Source organism: Montipora capricornis, chromosome 11, assembly GCF_036669925.1.
Source record: "Montipora capricornis isolate CH-2021 chromosome 11, ASM3666992v2, whole genome shotgun sequence".
NCBI classification, from domain to species: Eukaryota; Metazoa; Cnidaria; class Anthozoa; order Scleractinia; family Acroporidae; genus Montipora; species Montipora capricornis.
This window is the reverse complement of record NC_090893.1, coordinates 9,001,247-9,016,014: the sequence shown is the minus strand read 5'-3', so window position 1 is coordinate 9,016,014 and position 14,768 is coordinate 9,001,247. Positions and strand designations below refer to the sequence as shown.

General features: G+C 36.8%; 3 protein-coding genes across 4 annotated transcripts in view; 2 read left to right on the top strand and 1 right to left on the bottom strand.

Annotated features, from left to right (window-relative positions):
• On the top strand, window positions 1–4,802 carry LOC138022874 (phosphatidylinositol-glycan biosynthesis class W protein-like). Of its 2 annotated transcripts, XM_068869862.1 has the most exons (6): window positions 36–84; window positions 195–227; window positions 1,001–1,565; window positions 2,223–2,476; window positions 3,281–3,422; window positions 4,404–4,802. In XM_068869862.1, the coding sequence occupies exons 3-6, from the start codon at window positions 1,002–1,004 to the stop codon at window positions 4,782–4,784; spliced, it is 1,341 nt and encodes a 446-aa protein (XP_068725963.1). In that variant the 5' UTR covers window positions 36–84; window positions 195–227; window position 1,001; the 3' UTR covers window positions 4,785–4,802. The 2 variants fall into 2 exon arrangements, with proteins under 2 accessions (XP_068725962.1, XP_068725963.1); XM_068869861.1 differs by having other exon boundaries at window positions 1–227.
• Window positions 4,803–5,812: 1,010 nt separating this feature from the next.
• LOC138022875 (thioredoxin domain-containing protein 12-like) lies at window positions 5,813–12,125 on the top strand. The gene is made up of 7 exons (XM_068869863.1): window positions 5,813–5,954; window positions 6,869–6,929; window positions 7,157–7,209; window positions 7,608–7,681; window positions 8,831–8,900; window positions 9,448–9,531; window positions 10,421–12,125. The coding sequence occupies exons 1-7, from the start codon at window positions 5,861–5,863 to the stop codon at window positions 10,486–10,488; spliced, it is 504 nt and encodes a 167-aa protein (XP_068725964.1). The 5' UTR covers window positions 5,813–5,860; the 3' UTR covers window positions 10,489–12,125.
• Window positions 12,126–13,590: 1,465 nt separating this feature from the next.
• LOC138022873 (eukaryotic translation initiation factor 2D-like) overlaps window positions 13,591–14,768 on the bottom strand; it is a 17,212-nt gene continuing 16,034 nt past the window's right edge. Inside the window, exon 19 of the mRNA XM_068869859.1 lies at window positions 13,591–13,695. Within this exon, the coding sequence (XP_068725960.1) occupies window positions 13,628–13,695 (68 nt within the window). The 3' untranslated portion in view covers window positions 13,591–13,627. The remainder of the gene's footprint in view (window positions 13,696–14,768) is intronic.

The window sequence follows — 14,768 nt, the reverse complement described above, 5'->3', positions numbered from 1 at the left end:
GAAAGACTGGATCGACATGTCGTGCTAAACATGGCGGACGGCCCTAACTCTGCTGAAACATATAAAGAGATTCAAGAACGATTTGTAAGCAATCTAAATGGAACAACTATTCTCGAAGTTGGAGTAGTCGCTAGTACTGCTCCAGTAGTTGCTGTGTTTAGGTCTTTTATATTCAGTGCGTTGTTTTTTAACAGAAAAGGGCACCTCTCGAAATGGGTGTTTTTGTGGTGAGTAAGTGATGAGATGTGTAATCATTTAGCAATAGAAGAAAAGTGTATAATTATGAAAGTTATATTCTTTGTATATATATTTGCACATATAAATATATATGAATATGGTTATTTTGATTTTTAGATAGTCTCGATGTAGATAGAGATTTTGATTTATGCAGCTGTCAGTTGGGGGAAGGGGGTGAGGGGGCTAAAGTACAATAAGCGTTATTTTCATGTTGTAGGATACCCTACTTACATGAGGCACCTCACATTAGATCCTCTGCAATGATGCAGAGGGGACATTTCAATTCATTGTAATCAGTAGGCATGTCAAAGAGTGACCTTGACAGGTGCATTACTCAAACATCATATTGTGATGATAACAGAAAGTAGAATGGAATTTTATCTTGGTTATTATTTTTATATTCTAATGATTTATAAGAAGGGATAATAGAGCAAGTTTCAATCGAGTGTCGTAAAACCAAAACCAAAGTAAGTAAGTACTTTGGCCAATCAAAAAGGACGGAGACAATCCGGTGAACTAATCAAAACTCGAAGTAATTACACATAGCTGACACAAAGCGCAGGAAAATGTGTATGCGCGAGCCACGATTGGTTTTGGTTTCACTTCTGATTGCTGTGCTGAAAGTGATGCGAGAACTTTGAACCAATTAATGAGTGAAGTAATGCAAAACCAAAGCAATTTGCTAATTACTTTTAACGCTCAATTGAAAACCACTCTAATGGTAACAGTAACCCATTAAATGTTTGTGTTTTTTATATTGCAGCATGGGTTTTGCAGTGGATTACCTCACCTTGATAGTTCCTGTTCTTCTGGGAAGCACATTACTTTCTGATCATGTGAAAACATTGATTACAACTTGTTTATTTATCTCTTTTGGTGTGTTACATTTCTGTTCTCTAAACAAGAACAAAAAGCAGGGAAAACAACTTTTTCAAAGTATCCTTTCCTCTGACATGTCTGGGAAAAGACCTTTCATTGGAGCTTTCAGAGCATATGTGTTAATAGCCACATCTATATTTATACTTGCTGTAGATTTTGTCATCTTTCCACGGCGATTTGCAAAAACAGAAACCTACGGAAGTGGAATTATGGATGTTGGTGTTGGAGCATTTGTTATATCACATGCCATTGTCTCAAAGGAAGCAAGAGGTGTCTTGCCAAGTGATATTGCTCTTATTTCAGAACTTTTCAAGAGTCTCAAGTCTTCCTTCCCTTTACTTGTACTTGGTATTGCAAGATTTATTTCTGTTAAAGGCACAGGTTATCAAGAACATGTCAGTGAATATGGTATTCACTGGAATTTTTTCTTCACATTATTTGCTTTGAAGGTAAGGAAAGTTTCTTTGCAAAAGTAATGTCGTTCTGGAAATTGAAAAAAAAACTGTGTTGCATTATTAGTGATAGCCTGCGTAGAGGGTAGGAGACAAACAATGAGCAGCAAAGCCGCACAGAGAATTGGGAGGGACGCTTTGAAATAGTTTACAGTGCTCCTCCCTGTTCTATGCATGGCTTCGCCGCTCATCATTGCCGCAACTGCCAGCTATTCAAGCTGTGCTTGTGACACTATAGGAAAGGTATCATCATCCTTGCTCTTTGTCTGTTGTGGCACAAATTGGTAACAAAGCTTGGCAGATACTGTCTCATCCATCATGCATTTAGTGATTTAAGGCCTGATAGCCACTGAGAGCATTGCCATATTTATTAAAAAACTAGTATTACTATACAAGAAATGGCAATTTAACTCTCTTTCAAAAAAAAAAAAAGAGGCTGAAGTTAGTAGTGTTTGACTCCTTTTATGTCTGCAAAAATTGTCATCATTTTTTAATGTGCACCTGTGAACATCTTTCTTTTGAAAGGTCGTTACACATCTTTAAACACCAACAAAGCTCATAACTTTGTCCTGAATCTTGTTCTGTGGACTGTTTAGAAATCCTTGATTCTGCCCCCACTAAATATGATCAATGTCTTTCTTGTATTCATTGTAGGTGTTATCTGCAGTAATTATTAGAGTTATTCCTGGTGACAAATGGTATGGTATTTCAGGACTGCTACTAGCTTCACTTTATCAGTACATTCTCAGCTGTTATGATTTAAAATCTTTTGTATTGCATGGAAGACTTGGAAACAATTCACGAGAAGGATTTCTGGATGCAAACCGTGAAGGGCTCTGTTCTTGTGCTGGTTTTTTGGCATTGTACCTCATTGGTGTTCAGTTAGGAAAGTTTCTCTTTCAAAAAAGGTGCGTTTTGGTTTAAAGATCAATTTTTAAAAAAAAACTAAAATTACTACTCACAACAATAATTAAGGAAATTAATGGTAAAAGCTAATGTTAAATAGGTGCAAACCCTAGAACAGAATATTGCTATTTTCATTGAGATGATCATTGTAAACAAACAACCAGTGATTTTCCTCACTGTAGTACATCACTTGTCTGCAATACCCTCAGCCAGGGAAATGCAGGTATTGTGCAATTCAATTTGGGTGTGGAAGAACCTGCAGGGTTCACCTTTCACGTTTTTGGGGCCTCAATTTCAGACAAATTTCTTTTTTTTTTTTGAATGCCTGCCAGTCATGAAAAAGTAGTTGAGGAGAAGAACAATGCCACCTATGTTGCATCTATATAAGGGCAATGTTCTCCTGCAAACATTAATCAATCTTTCTTTTTTAATTTTAGTTACCCTTGGGTTTTGGGAGACACATGGTGTTATTTGTTAGGTCCCTTTTCAGTAATAGGAAAGCTTTCTTGTTTTAAGACCTTAATGCTGGGAATTGTGTTCATTTAAATAGTTGTACTAAGGTCTAATAGATGTAATTCTGAACAGGAAGACTCTCTCTCTCTGTGATATTATTTTCATCTTAAGATGGTTGTTGTTAGGCCACTATAAAGGTCTCTCACAACTGGAAGTTAAAGAAACCACATAAATGCATGAGAATTTTTCAGGTGTCAATAAGAGAAAATATTTCTTAAATTGTTCAATTTATTAAGTGTAAGGATCACTTCAGTATACATTTTGTAATATGATGTTTTGTCATGTACACACAGGAACACTGTTGGACAGTGGGTGAAAGTGCTTCTTGTCCTTATCACAATAGACGTTGTCTTTTACTTCTTTGTCCAAGTATCTCAGCTGTTGGTTAGCCCTATATCTAGACGAATGGCAAATTTATCATATGTCTTGTGGCAGGTAAAGACTCATTTGACTCTGTACCAGCACCTGACATTTTGATAAAAGGGTAATAAGTTGATGTAATTGTGGTATCTTATACTGCACTTTGAACTTCCTATAACTAGGCACATACCCTTTGAAGTCAACTCCCAATGTCTGTTGTAGGTCCCATTGTGTCTTTGACCATTGACACCTGAATGGCCCTGGACTGCCCCCATTTACAAGTAAAGTTGTTTGGCATTAGACAGAGTAAAATCTATCAAGTTTCACTCCTAGTAGTCAATGGATTAAAGGAGACATAATTTTTGAGAAGATGTAGAGGTTGTTAACCCATTGACTTCTGAACTTCCTCTCATTGATGAGTAAAGTTGTTTGGCATTTATAGACAGAGTAAAATCTATCAAGTCTCTCTCCTGGCAGTCAATGGGTTAAGAAATGTGTTCCCCTTATGGAGATGTATTTGACATACCGGTAATATAAAACTGAAACAGGACCTTTTCCAAAGCAGGACATATAAATGAGACTTAAAGTGAAAGAAAAATCTTTTGGTTTCCCCTTTAATAAGTTAGTCAGCTCCAGAAGCTTGCTAAAATATTGTCAGCTGTGTGCTTTGGAATGGTTCACAGATTTTTTAATGCCTTCCCACTTATGAAGCAGCTGCAATAATATTATTGTTTTTAGTGGACATTAGATTCCTTCAGGGTATCATTTTACTATTGATGGGGTAAAAGTTAAGAATCCGATCCCACCAACGCGTGTCGGCCGACGTGTCGGCTGTGTCGGTAGTGTGTTGGCCGACGTGTCGGTCGTGTGTCGGTGGTGTATCGACCGACGCGTTGGCCGACGCGTTGGTGGGATCAGATTCTTAACTTTTACCATTGATGGCACACATTTCACAACCCCATGTGGTGTGATCACAGTGCCCTACAAATATCAATCTAGTTGGCTAAAATGTTTTTTACTATGTGATGTTTAATTAATGTTGTTTTTCCTTCACAGGTTGCATATAATATCCAGATTCTGTCAAGTTTCTTACTTGGAGATATTGTAATGTCTGTTGCAAAGAACACATTCCTGCTCAAGGGTGCAGTCCTTGGAGGATGTCAAGTTTGTTTCCCAGAAAAGATCCAGGATGAACCAAGGAAGACACCTTCACACACTGAAGACATTATGCCTTGTACATGCTTGATAGCAGCTATTAACTGCAATCAGCTTTTTTACTTTTTATTGGCAAATTTATTGACAGGAGTTGTAAACTTTTCCATACAGACTGTACATTGCTCCACGAGACAAGGATTTCTTATAGTCTGTATTTATTTACTTATTTTGAATCTCATAAGCTCTATCTTACATCTTAAGAAAATCAGTTTAAAAGTTTGAATAAATAGTTGTAAAACATTTTGAGTATATTTCATTGCATCAACAGTGTGGTTTGTGGACTGTTTGCAACACATACTCATCAACAACAGTGTGGTTTGTGGACTGTTTGCAACACATACTCATCCCCCTACCCCTTGGTTTACTTAAGGTAGCCAAATGTAAATACTGATCTCTGAGAAGAAAGGAATTTGACTTTCGCCTGAATTTGGTGGGGAGACGACGGAAGTGCCAAGTTTCAAGATCTATTTGTTCCATCACTAAGGGAAAAAAAATATTGCTTTTGCCCCCTAGTGATCCATGAAGAGAGGAATGTTATAAACTTTCATCAATAACCAATATAAGACCTTTTTAGCTTTTATGTTTTGATTTCCCATTTCAGACCATGTAATGTTCTCAAGTGAATTTTCCTGTTCTCAAGCGAAAATGTCCTCATTCAGGATGATCTTGCAAGTTATGAATGTAGATGCATACGGGTGCATAAGACGATGTGTGAAAGAAGTAGGGTCCTTAGATATAGTGATTGTCCTGTGGGTTACCTGTGTAACAGTCTGGAGTAGTATTAGGGTGAGGAAACAAGACAATACAGTAACTTATATCAAAGTACTATGGTGTTCAGGACCATTACAAACTATAAAATCTATTACAAAACAGCATTGTATGTTAATTAAACCTCTAGAAATGTATAATTTGAAGTATCTCTGAAGCCAATTTTAAGAACATTTTAAGAACACTTTCAGCCTGATTTCTCACCAAGGACCCCTCAAATAAGAACACGATCAGCCTTAAACCTGAAAAAAGCGTTCTTATATGCGGGTGTTTACTGTATGGTTGTGGGTTGAACCTTACAAAGGAATGTTAAATAGAACACACAAGGCAAAAAAAGGATTACAGTAGAGTTAACGGAATTCAAGAATGACTATTTGAAGGGGTCCATAGCAACGGTTTGGTTGTTAATTGTACCCACCTTAACAACTGGGCCCGGAAGCTACCCTGCCGTGAAACACCATGCAACTTCCGGAATAAATGGATATTAGTTCCCAGGCAACCGGTTCTATGCTTGAGGATATGTGTTCAGTATGGCGGATTCATGTTCTTCGTTCATAATTTTTCTGTTTTTACTGGTGGTTTTTGCTTTCCTTTGTAGTGCTGCCAGTGGATTGCTTGGGAGAGGTACGTCGAGTGTTGTAAAAAAATGATGTCCCTAAGATTTTAGGTTTTGAGAATATAAGCTTAGTTTCCTATACAGTTTCGGCATTTTTGGCAAGCATTCATGCAAGGTCGAATCGTGAACAGTCATCAAAAAATTCCTCGTTCTGTATTTATACTTGAGAATACCGTTTCACTGTGCAGAATGATGTGAGCTTTTTTTGAGACATAAAAGAAAGTTTTGACCTGCAAGAACCCAAAATATAGAAGTTGTATTTAGCGATAGATAAAGCCAGAAGCTTATAAATAAGTCAACATCAGAATTTATGAAAACGCCAAGTACACCAGCTGATTACCTAGCTTTAAATTTTAATCATTTTTGTTGTCAGGGTATTCAAAACACTGTTTTCTGTGCCTTTCACAGTTTTAGTTAACTATTAATGATGTTCCGGATCCGTACAGCGTTTTAATTTTAACTCTTATTTAAGGTTTAATAGAACTCGCAGGCCAGTAACACTGCATGGAGCTGATTTTAAAGTTATAGTAAAACCATTTTGCAAAAGCTAGATTTATAAAAGGGTTTGTACAACAGTGATTATTCCTAGTCTTTTTCCGAGTCAGCATTAACGTGGGGGAGGGGGTTGGGAAAGGTTTCTCCCAACATAGAGCTTGCTTTATGCTGATGGCAGAACATTAGAATTTTAACTGTTTTCTTGTAATTTTCACAACCTGGATAAAGTAGTGAATCGTGCTGTTATTATTTTTTATTGGTTCTTGAGCAAGCAGTCAAGTAGCAACAGGAATATTCACCTCTCGACCATCCTTTTGTTAGTTGACACTACCCCTCCCCCTACAACACTGTGCATTTACCTCAGGGCTCCCCACCATGCTAACCAAACCATTCATAACTCAACTGAGTGCTGTGTCATTTTTAAAAGGGTTTGGAGAGCATATAGATTGGAAAACATACCCTGAAGGACTGAAAGAGGCACAAGCCAGGTAAATACTACATGAACAAGTATCTCTAATGAATGGTACATTCATCTATGAATAACAGCAAGATATTTTGTATTTGCAATTTTGGTAGTGTGCTTTAAGGTTTGTGGCCTAGTCCCTTGAAACTTTCCGGTTATATTGGATTAGCTATTAAACTGCTATTTGTTTGTGTTGAGCAGTGCCTGTTATTGATATTAAAAGTTAACTTAAAGTCATTCTTTGACTTTCAGTCAGAAGCCAGTAATGTTGTTGATTCACAAGTCCTGGTGTGGAGCCTGTAAAGGTAGTAATTCAGAGTTCCTTTGATTCCTACATGTATGTGTTTTATTACCTTATAAAGCAAGGCCCTTTTTCAGGGAGCATGAGTTTGAAATTAGTACTCCTGAAAATAAACATTATGTGTGACAGGTGTCACAAAGAAACCTGTGCTTTCGATTAACTTTTTATGTGGAAAATAATTTGACTAAATTGTTTATAGACTTTTGAAATGTCCTGAGTGTGCTAATAAGTACACCATTTTGTTTCATCTTTTTATTGTGTGAAGTGCAAATGGTCACAGCATTTTAACAGTATGGTTCTATTGTTTATAATAGGCTTTTCTTATTCAGTTTTAACAGAGTAAAGAAATAAACAAGTGAATACATAAATAAATACATAGTACATACTTATTGTGATTAACAGCATTGAAACCGAAATTTGCTGAATCAAAAGGAATAGATGAATTGAGCAAGAGTTTTGTGATGATCAATGTTGAGGTACAGTGAAAATATTGGTTGTAAAAATCTTTATCAAAAAATAAACCTCAGTCTTATTTCCTGTCTTATTTCATGACCAACGAAACCTCCAAACACATAAAATGATGCATCTTTTAAAATAATAAATTGGATTTCTTTACGGACACTTTTGTTCCACATTATGGTGATCAAGAGCATACTGGTTCCACAACCTTCTCACAAATAAAAATGATTTTGGTTCTTTTTTAAAAAAACGAACTTTCCACCAGTTCCAGGATTTGGGTTAGCTGGAATAAGTGAGTGCAAGAAAAATGAGCAATGACTGGGACAAGGCTGAGGTCACCTGAATAGGCTTTATCACGGTTTTCGACGCCATCTTGACGGGTAGGCAAAGCGGTCAGAAATTACAGTGTTTGTATGGGAATCCGATAACAAATAACTTCTTCCAAAATTGAATTTTTCACAATTTCTGAATCGCAACGTTAAAATACTAGGTAGAAGATTGTATTCACCAAGTTTGAAGGATGTAGCTTGGCTAGAAGACGCTCAGTTAATTTTTTGAATTTTCCACACATTTGTCTGTAAATTTGGCTTCGTAGACAAATGTCTAGACGCGGTTCGCAGGAAAAAAAGTTAAAGACAAATGTATGGAAAATTTAAAAAAATGAGCTCCGCGACTTATAGGAAAGATACATCCTTCAAACTTGGTGAATACAATCTTCTACCTAGTATTTTAACGTTTTGATTCACAAATTGTGTAAAATTCAATTTTGGAAGAAGTTATTTGCTATCGGATTCCCATACAAACACTGTAATTTCTGACCGCTTTGCCTACCCATCAAGATGGCGTCGAAAACTGTGATAAGGCCTATCCCTCCCCAGTACTTTAAGATCTTGCATTGCACCCCTAGAAAGTCTCCCCAATTCCCAATGGACCATCATACCAGAGGAAACCTAGGAACTCCTTACTCCATGGTCTCCATATTACTTTCTATTAAGTTCTTTACAGCCATCTTCATGTTAAAATGTTCTTTTGAATTTTGAAAGGAGGGAGTGAGAACAAAGGGATGTTATCTTTATGTGGTAGCGATTTTAGAACAAGATATATGACATGAACATACTTCATTTTGGTCATCACAAATAATAATAATAATTATTGTTATTGTATAGGACGAGGAAGAACCACAGGACCCCAAGTTCCATATAGATGGTTCATACATTCCGAGAATATTTATTTTAGGTAAGGCTGTATTTTGTAATTAGGCAATACCAGAAACCCATAAGGGTTGAAACGTGTAACGCGCGTTCACAGCTTCCGAATATTCAGTGCGAACTGATTGGTTGATTGTTTCAGTGCTAAGTACCATATTTGGAAACTCCTCGCTCTTGTTGTTCCAAATATGGTACTTAGGAAATTGAATATTCAGAAGCTTGTTTCCCAGCACACAAGGGGCCGTTACACGTTTCAACCCTTATGGGTTTCTGGCAATACTGGTATTTTCAGATTATCAAGATCATCAAAAAAAGGATCAGAGTTTTTATAATAGTATTATTTTTATGCTCTGGATTATTTTGAGAAAGGCAATAATAATTATTGAGAGTGAAATACCTGACCAAATAAATCATAACATGTTGAGATATGTCAAATACTGAGATGCCCAAGCCAAGTCTGAGTCTTGAATTCTGTAATCGCCATGTAAAATAAATTGGGTAAAGAAGTTTTTGACAATTAAGGCAGGTTGTATCTGACAGATTGTTGGTGTAACAACCACTTCACATATTTTTAGATTCTGCAGGTATTGTGCAAAAAGACATTTACAACAAAAATGGAAATCCATCATATAAATACTACTACGGGAATACAGGTGGAAGTAAGTGGTTTCTTTTTGACTATGAGTTTTGTCTCAATGCTACTCAATTTCCAGATTTCCTGGGCTATTTTTTAAGAGGCATTTCTCTCAGGTCAAGAGTAATCTATGCAAAAGGAATTAAAATAACGTTTATCATTATAAACCTTGACCAGTTTTCACTGATGGAGAGCACTTAGACTAACATGAGGGCAGTACCTGGCGCAATCACTACAATGTATTTACCCAAGTTAATCCTGTTATTAGGATTGGCAATGTTCTGTGTTTGCCTTTGTTGAGGTCCTAGTTGTAAAAGAAATTCATTTGTTCTGTTGAGCTCTAAGTAATATGCACAATATTAGCGGTAGTTTGTAAATGTGATACATATATGATACATCATTAAACGTCAGAATTTATTGTGTTAATGTACATTAAGTGTTCTTGGTGATCAAGACATTTTAACAGGGAAAATCGAAAGAAACGTTTAATAATTAAGAGAAATCTGTATCAGATTTACATGGATTGATTAATAAAACATTTCTTTTGTTTTCTCATCATGAATTATTAATGAGTTTTATAAGAGTCTCTAGGCAAAGTTCACTTTGTACTTTGATTGGAAAAGCAAAGGGCTAACAGTTGAGCCTCACAAATCTTTGTTTTGGTGATTAATTTACCATTACCAGCTCATTAATTTTGATAAAAATATTCATGTTTTTAGAAACCAACCCTTTGATACTTAGTATCCTTCGCAGCTGTTTTTTGGATGTCACGCAACACTCCCCCCAAAGAACGGAGAGTCGCGTGATGCCACGCCCCAATAATGGCTGCGAAGGAGACTATTTCATACTCTGATTGGAAACCTTGCAATTTTGTATTGCATATTTTGTGTGACACTTTGTTTTCTTTCCATCAGTTGTATCAAGCATGAAGGAAGCCCTTGAGTTGATGGTTGATGGCAAACGAATTGGAGATGAACTTTGATGCATTATTGTGTTCTCAAGATAATAACATTATTAGTTAAAACAGAATACTGTGTGTATTGGTTGTTTATACATATATACCGGTACTTGTTGACACCAGGCCTTAGTTGTTCAAAAGGTGGATAACGCAAACCACTGAACAGCACTGGTTTCACTGTGACTTATCCACTGGTTAGCGCTAGTTATCCATCGTTTGAACAACCGTAGTAAAATCTGGGAACAGGAGACTGGAGTCTTACTCACCTAAACCTCTCTTGAAAGAAATCTCTTTAAAGAAGACATACTGTAGTTTTTGAGTGGACCTAGGTGTTGTTAAACCCTCCACTTTCTTTGGCTCTTCATATGTGGCACCTGTACTGTTTTGGGGTTTACAGTATTTCCACTATTTCGTTTAGAGTGTATCTTTCCAACCAATCCTGTGAGGCCTATAAGCAGCTAAAATACACAGGGGCCCTAGAGAGGGAAGAGCTGGGGTTGGCCGTTTTTTCTTATCATGTTGTTTACTCCCCCCTCCCCTCACACTTCCGTGATCCATACCAAAACCTACTCCTCCCACTTTCAAACGTACTCTGCAGCGCCTGCGTATAAGCTATACTAGCTTCCATGTGGCTTCTCCCCCTTTTGGGAAATACTACATGTAATATTGGTTTTCGGAGGAGGGGTCCCACTAAACATTAACTAGTGTCTTCTGTCAATGAAAAGAAGTTCATTATCATAATAAGAATTGCCATTGAACAGTGTGCATAGCTTCCTCAGTTCATTCAGGTAATTACTATTCTACCAAATCAACAAGTTTACATAGACCTATCTAACAGGTATATGAAAAAAAGTGAACAATATTGATTATTAAGATGTCACAATGTTCAGTAGAAACAAATTGCTTTTAAAACCTTACATTTATAATTTAGTATAATAAGAATATGGTTCAGGAAGTCATGAGACCTACCGGTATTCTGATTTACATGTCGCAGGTTGCAAAATTTTATTTTCAAATGTCAGGTTAAAATATTTAAAGTTTAGGGTTTCCATTAGTCTATATATTGGGGATTTTCATAATAAGAATTGCTGTTGAACAATGTGCATAGCTTCCTCAGTTCATTCAGGTAATTACTATTCTACCCAATCAACAAGTTTACGTAGACCTATCTAACAGGTATATGAGAAAAAGTGAACAAAACTAATTATTAAGATATCACAATGTTCAGTAAATACAAATTGCTTTTAAAACCTTGCATGTATAATTTAGTATAATAAGAATATGGTTCAGGAAGTCATGAGACCTACCGGTATTCTGATTTACATGTCGCAGGTTGCAATATTTTATTTTCAAATGTCAGGTTAAAATATTTAAAGTTTAGGGTTTTCATTAGTCTATTGACTGAATGCAAAAATGTCCACCAACAAATTATTCTTTTGTCTTTGTGTTAATTAGCCTAACTACATGTAGCCTCATTCACACACATAAAATTGAAAGAATTTGGGCTGTAAAATGAGGCTAGTTAGGCTCAAAGACAAAAGAAAAATTTGTTGGCGGCCATTTCTGCATTTGGTCAATACATGTATATTTGGGATTTTCTTCTATTTTCTATTTCTGGGATTTTTTTTTCATTTAAATGCAATAAAAACTGTTAAAGCTTATGGGTCAGTATGTTATTTGATGCACACATTTTATTCATATCTTCAGTTAGTGCTAGAAAAAGATTTGTTTGGGTTAGGTTTAGGTTTCGTTGCGATAAAGTGTGGAAAGGAAAGGTTGGTTTTCTTGTTTGCTCCCCACACAATTTAGTCTTAAAATAGGAAATAGGTGAAAATCAGATAATAATATCTAAGGCAAAACAAACAAAAGAAAATTTACTTCTTATATGGACAAAGGATAACGTTTTAGAATGCAAACACACTGGAGTCTTTCAAAGAAGATGGGAGGTCTTTTTAAATTTCAGTTCCCGCAAAGTATGTTGAATGTTAGCCTACTTTAGTTTGCACTATTTTCTTATGAAGATTTTGATTAGAATTTATTGTTTTCAATTCTCAATTTAGCATCATGATACCATTTTAGCATGTGCTATGTGGCTGACTTAACCATGAACAAGATACAAAAGTTGAGAGGATGACAAGTTCTGTATCATCATTTACTCAATTTTTTTCACGGATAGCCTCGGAAAAGGCTCCTTTGTGGGAAAAACGAGGAAAAAACTAGAAAATAAAGGGGTAAAAATCGGTGAACGAACGCAGTTCGCTAATTTTTCCTCTGGGTTCCCCAGTGGTTATTTTCCCCATTCTTCGATGTGCAGTTTAGTCCTCAAGACTATCTGAAGGAAGGGAGTAAACTCAAGGGAACAAGAAGAGAAAACGGCGATGTACTTGCACTAAAAATTTGTCAAGAGGAAACAAAATAACGTAATTCATTTGGACGAAAATGTTGTTGTAGAGTGGTAGAATGTATATGTAATGAATTGAAACAATTGTGTCGCTGGTTTAAAACGATATCAAGCCCAGTTGAAAACGTCCTAAAAGAATTTTTCGCCTCGAAAAAATCCTACTAATTACCAGATCCAGAGATGACTCTTTCCGTAGGTCGTGCAAAAACACCTACTCGAAAAGAGTTTCTTTTTAAGACGATCTCGTTTTTCTTCCATGGTGGTGCAATTATAAAGCAAGTGGTTCCGACACTCTCGCTTTCACCAAGATGTCCCGATCTCGCTCGAACTTTAGATGAAACCCTTGACTGAAGTTGAGGCAGTGAAGATTTTCTTTGGAGTCCCTGATGGCGTCACTGTCCAGAGCCTATAATCCTTTTTAGAGAGGTGCCTCGTCTCGTATGCTGCCGCATTCTGTTAAAAAAATGGACTTCTTCCGAAAGGGCACTCCCATCTATACAAAGACCTACCCGTGCAGTCCTGAAAGAAGACTTGAGCTGTTTGTATGTCATCTTCACCAGAAGAACTTTCGTTAAAGTTGGCAAAAGCGCGCCATTCTGCCATCTTAGTTGTCAATGAATAGAAAGAAAGGGTTGACTACATGTACTTGTACTGTGGTGAAAAGTAATGGAGTAACCGAAGAACCGAACAATGCCATAAAGAACAACATTATCAGAGCAGTGCGTATAAAAAGTAATTATACCGCTTTATTCTCTAAGTGAATTATTTTTTCTTCTTTTTATCTTTGAGTTCAAGTCCATTTATGTACTTCTTAGGGATTCTGTATTCATCTAAAGCAAAACAACATTAAGTAGGAGGTTAGAACGCGGTAACAAAAGAAATGAGTGCAAGGAGTTATCCGAAAAACAGGGGACAGTTCAATTTGTCGAAAGAGTATAACAGGCAAATAACCGTTACTTGTTGACAACTGTCGACTCTTTCTTCTTTCTTTCCTATTTAGAACCGAATTGGGAGGTGCGGTGGCCTCATGGTTAGTGCGCTCGACTCCGGATCGAGTGGTCCGGGTTCGGCGCCTGGGGGCCGTTTCTCAAAAAACTCCGAAACTTTACGGGCCATTTTCGGGCGTCACAATTCCCTTTGTAACTCAAGAACACAGAGTATTTAATTCGTCAAATTACATAGTTATTTTTCTTTTTGTTACCTTGAAAACATGTTAAAAGATCGGCTTTCCAAAACAAGCGGTTGGCAATTTCACAGATGGCTTTTCGGGCCCGAAAAGTTTTCGAGAAACGGGCCCCTGGCCGGGGACAGTGTTCTTGGGCAAGACACTTTATACTCTCATGGTGCCTCTCTCCACCCAGATGTATAAATGGGTACCGGCGAATTTAATGCTGGGGGTAGCCCTGCTTTGGACTAGGAGCCCATTCAGGGGGTCGTAGAAATACTCCCCGTCCCTTCATGCTACAGATACCGGGATAAGTTCCGGCCTAATGGGCCACTTGGCTCGTAAGTAGACTTAGGGCGCGTTCGATTGACCCTATTCAGGAATAAGAATACGTGGAGTGATGATTAAAACGGTATGTTTGGCGCGTTTCAAAGCAGCAAGGATAATAAAAATATGTTTAAAATAGCATTTTAGCAGATGTTTGACAATTTTAATGTGAATCTCCGTAAAAACGAAGGATTTCTAACTTATATTCCATGTATTCCTATTCCGGAATATGGTCAATCTAACGCACCCTTAATTGCCAGGGCCCGGTTGTTCGAAAGCCGATTAACTTAATCCAGGATTTGCGTAAACCTTTGTTTCATGTTTTTAATTCTTTGGTGAAAGTTTCTTTTGCTTATTTTTGTTTTTCAAGATTGACTTCTAATGTAAAGTTTTCCCGAATATCAGCGTTGA

Coding starts and splice junctions, on each gene's coding strand:
- LOC138022874 (XM_068869861.1), top strand. CDS start 31: ATGGCGGACGGCCCTAACTCTGCTGAAACATATAAAGAGATTCAAGAA. Junction 1,566..2,222: donor TCACATTATTTGCTTTGAAG/GTAAGGAAAGTT, acceptor TATTCATTGTAG/GTGTTATCTGCAGTAATTAT. Junction 3,423..4,403: donor TATCATATGTCTTGTGGCAG/GTAAAGACTCAT, acceptor TTTCCTTCACAG/GTTGCATATAATATCCAGAT.
- LOC138022875 (XM_068869863.1), top strand. CDS start 5,861: ATGGCGGATTCATGTTCTTCGTTCATAATTTTTCTGTTTTTACTGGTG. Junction 6,930..7,156: donor CTGAAAGAGGCACAAGCCAG/GTAAATACTACA, acceptor TTTGACTTTCAG/TCAGAAGCCAGTAATGTTGT. Junction 7,210..7,607: donor CTGGTGTGGAGCCTGTAAAG/GTAGTAATTCAG, acceptor TGTGATTAACAG/CATTGAAACCGAAATTTGCT.